Genomic DNA, 4,201 nt, shown 5'->3' with positions numbered 1-4,201 from the left:
AGGGAAGTGAGAGATGAAATAGCTAGGGCCTTAACAGATATCTTTGCAGCATCCTTGAACACGGGTGAGGTCCCGAAGGACTGGAGAATTGTTAATGTTGTCCTCTTGTTTAAGAATGGGAGCAAGGATAATCCAGGTAATTATAGACCTATGACCCTGACATCAGTGGTGGGGAAGCTACTGGAGAAGATGCTAAGGGTTAGGATCTATTTACATTTGGAAGAAAATGGGCTTGTTAGTGATAGGCTGCATTGTTTTGTGCAGGGAATGTCTTGTCTTACCAACTTGATAGAATTCTTTGAGGAAGTGACAAATTTGATACATGAGGGAAGGGCTGTAGATGTCATATACATTGACTTCAGTAAAACTTTTGATAAGGTCCACTATGGTAGGCTGACGGAGAAAGTGAAGTCGCATGGGGTCCAGGGTGTACTAACTAGATGGATAGAGAACTGGCTGGGCAACAGGAGACAGAGTGTTGCAGTGGAAGAGAGTTTCTCCAAATGGAGACCTGTGACCAGTGGTGTTCCACAGGGATCCGTGTTGGGACCACTGTTGTTTGTGATAAACATAAATGATCTGGAGGAAGGTATAGATAGTCTGATTAGCTACTTTGCAGATGACACTAAGATTGGTGGAGTAGCAGATAGTGAAGGGGACTGTCGGAGAATGCAGCAGAATATAGATAGGTTGGAGAGTTGGGCGGAGAAATGTCAGATGGAGTTCAATCCAGGCAAATGTGAGGTGACGCATTTTGGAAGATCCAATTCAAGAGCGAACTATGTGGTAAATGGAAAAGCCCTGGGGAAAATTGATGCACAGAGAGATCTGGGTGTTCAGGTCCATTGTACCCTGAAGGTGGCAATGCAGGTCAATAGAGTGGTCAAGAAGGCATACGGCATGCTTTCATTAATCAGACGAGGTATTGAGTACAAGAGTTGGCAGTTAAGTGGAGCTGAATCCACAAAAAGATCAACCATGATCTTATCGATTGGCAGAGCATGCTCGACGGAGCAGATGGCCTACTCTTGCTCCTATTTCTTATGTTCCTCTCTAAATTCCCTGAACTTGGTTGTCCCTCAAGGACCTATCCTTGGCTCTGTTGTTACACCTTTTATTATAATAGACTCTAAGATTTATCCAATAACAGATGTTATGCTAACTTGTCTGCAGTTAGTTTTTTTTTCACATAAAGGTAATAAATTGGCAGTTTTCTAATCGTCTGGGACTCTTCCAAATTCTAAAGATTCTTGTAAGATGGCTACTAGTGAATCCACGATTTTTGCAGATAGTTCCTTTCATATCCTACGATGCAGCCGACCAAATCCAGGGATCTAATTGGTCGTTAGCTCCATTAGGTTTCCTAACATTTCATCTCCAATGATCTTCATTGCATTTATTTACTGTCCTTTTTTTTTTGCCTTTTGGCTATTAAGCAAGTTTGAAATGCTATGAGTGGCTTCTACTGTGAAGACTGGTGTAAAGTATTTATTCAACTCTTCTGCCATTTCCTGGTTACCCATTATTATTTTCCCAGTTCATTCTCTCAAGGGCCTGTGCTCACTAGATTTGGACAGGCAGATTTTTCTTTTTAATCAGTAGAGAAATTAAAGGTTGTGGGAAATGTTGGCACAGTGGAATTGAGGGTTATCAAATCTGCCATGATCTCAATGAATGGCGGAGCAGTTTCAATGGGCCGAATGGCCTACTCCTGCTCCAACACCTTGTGGATGGCAGTGTTTTTAATACCCGGTGGAAGCCCCTGCATTTGGCAGAAAGCTGCTGCATCTAATATGGAACAGATGTTCTCCTGATGGATATTATCAGGCATGAGCAACCATTCCAACTCATTCGATTCCATTTATTGTGGAAAGTTTTGTCCTTATTTAGACATCAAACTCAAAGCAACATGACAATTTTCCACACAGGTGCGTGTTGCTCCATCAAACAATGAATGGGACCCGAAGCTCACCTTTTCCTGAATTTGGCAGGGATAGAAATCTGGCGTATTAAAACGTTGCCTCCTGGGAGAGATGGTGTGGATGTGGCAGGAAACAATTCATTCCAGGACTTTGGATAGGAAAGGCAGGTTCAAAATGAGACAGTAACTTGCAGGGATGGTGAGGTTGGAACATGAATATGGCGGGTTTATAGGAAAAGGGACTGTACTAGCAAGAGAACCATTAACAAATGCAGAAAATAAAGATGTTCGGTGGTCAGACATTTCATGAGAATAAGGTCATTGGAGCAGGAAGTGAGAGTCTTGGGACAACGTGAGTACTAACATGGCAATGCAGGAAATGGAGGGAGATTGAAGACACGAACATGTCCAGGGCTCAGACTTGAAAAAGAACTTTGAGGCAGCTTGTCCCAGTGAGCGAATGGGAGGGAGGGAAACAGGACAGGGAGCTGATCAGATTGTCTCAATCTTAGTGACAAAGAAGCTCCAATATGTTCTTTGAACTTATTGTTGGAGGTGAGGATGGAGGAGGCAGAACTTGTGTTCGATATTAAAAAGACTCACCACACTGTGTAATTGATACATACCTGATTTATTTGACACCCAGAATACTAGCACCTTTAACTTGGTTGGATTTTATTAACATCAACCGAAATGGAACCTGATATACATGGGTCAGTTCTGGATGTCATTAACAGGAAAATCCCAACATCAGAACTACTTGTGACATCGCTGGTGTCTCACCAGATGGGATGAATGAGCAAATTTCTTCTCACACGTGGACCAGGCATATCGTCTCTCCCCAGTGTGAATTTGCTGGTGTGACCGAAGATGAGATGATTGAATGAACTTCTTCTGACACGTGGAACAGGTGAATGGCTTCTCTCCAGTGTGAATGCGTTGATGTAGAGTAAGTTCAGATGAATGCTTGAACCCAGTTTCACAGTGAGAGCACTTGAATGGTCTCTTATCTGTGTGAACACTTCGATGGCGTGTCAGTTCCCTGGAACTTTTATCGCACTTCTCACAGTCTGTACACTTAAAAGGTCTCTCGATAGTATGAACCTGCTTGTGTCTCACCAGGTTGGACAAATTAGTAAAGCCTTTCTCACAAACAGAGCAAGTGAACGGCCTCTCTCCAGTGTGAACTCGCTGGTGTTGCAGCAAGTATGCTGACCGAGTGAAGCTCTTCTCACAGACGGAGCACAGGAACAGCCTCTCCCCAGTGTGACAGCACTGATGAATTTCCAACTCGCAGGAGAAGTTAAATGCCCTCCCGCAGTCCCCACATTTACACAGCTTCTCCCTGTCATGACTGCGCTTGTGTTTAGATAGGCCGGATGATTGGCTGAAGCCTCGACCACACATAGAACATGTGTACGGTTTCTCCCCACTATGAGAGGTGTTTTCTTCTTCCATGGTCAAAATCCAATGATATTCTGGTTACAATAAATTGAGTAATTTGTCAAATCTTGGTGAGATGTTTGGTTCGAGTTTCCCGACTGCGAATCCACCCCTTGAATACGCTGTGAAATTGATTTAGACAGAAGAAAACAAGTGAGTGAGAACCCACAAAAAATAAAAGCAGCATGTGAAATTAAGCTGAATGAAACTGGTGATTTGTGGGGCTGGCATGAGGAAAATGTGACCCTGATCATAACTGGTTCACTGAAGTCCTTTAGGACAAGTGAAGTTACCATATCTCTGGGATCAGAGAGAAGTGCAAATGAGAAGTGGGAGCTATAAGGAGTGTATCTACGACATGACAAGAACTTTTCAAACTCTTAACCTCCTCCATGTTGAAGGGCAGCCTGATCAGGCAAACACTTCTGTGTTTAGGAAAGTGTCGATCTGTTCGACGTCCACTTGGACACAGATGTAGACACTTGGAGCAAATTTAAAAAGAAAAAAAAAACAAAACGAAATCTGCTTTGAGCTTGCTTTGTCATTCAATATGATCATTGCTGATGATCAATGTCAACGCTATATTCCCAATTTTGAACCATGCTCCTTGATACCTTTAAAATATAAACATTTATTATATCCAAGAAAGCAATTAGCTCAGAGACCAGCCTCCACAGTATCATCTCAATTCTAATTGGTCTACCCAGTATCTGGAGACTGTGAACCCTGTTTCTAGACTCCCCATCCAGGGAAAACAATCTCCCTGCATCTCATCTGTCTGGCCCTAATATAGTTTTATGTGTTATTCTAAACTCTAATAAATTCAGGCAGAGTCAA

The 4,201-nt window shown here is 42.7% G+C and overlaps 1 protein-coding gene across 1 annotated transcript; it reads right to left on the bottom strand.

Annotated features, from left to right (window-relative positions):
• Positions 1 to 2,677: 2,677 nt before the first annotated feature.
• LOC109916583 (gastrula zinc finger protein XlCGF71.1-like) lies at positions 2,678 to 3,379 on the bottom strand. Its single transcript, XM_020516306.2, has one exon. It carries the CDS (start codon positions 3,377 to 3,379, stop codon positions 2,678 to 2,680), a length of 702 nt encoding a protein of 233 aa, XP_020371895.2.
• Positions 3,380 to 4,201: the final 822 nt, after the last annotated feature.

Source organism: Rhincodon typus, chromosome 8, assembly GCF_021869965.1.
Source record: "Rhincodon typus isolate 14 chromosome 8, sRhiTyp1.1, whole genome shotgun sequence".
NCBI classification, from domain to species: Eukaryota; Metazoa; Chordata; class Chondrichthyes; order Orectolobiformes; family Rhincodontidae; genus Rhincodon; species Rhincodon typus.
Note: the sequence above shows the minus strand (reverse complement) of the source record. Positions and strands in the feature narration are given on the sequence as shown.

What these genes read in the sequence shown, in the direction of transcription:
- LOC109916583 (XM_020516306.2), bottom strand. Translation starts at nt 3,379, where the DNA reads ATGGAAGAAGAAAACACCTCTCATAGTGGGGAGAAACCGTACACATGT.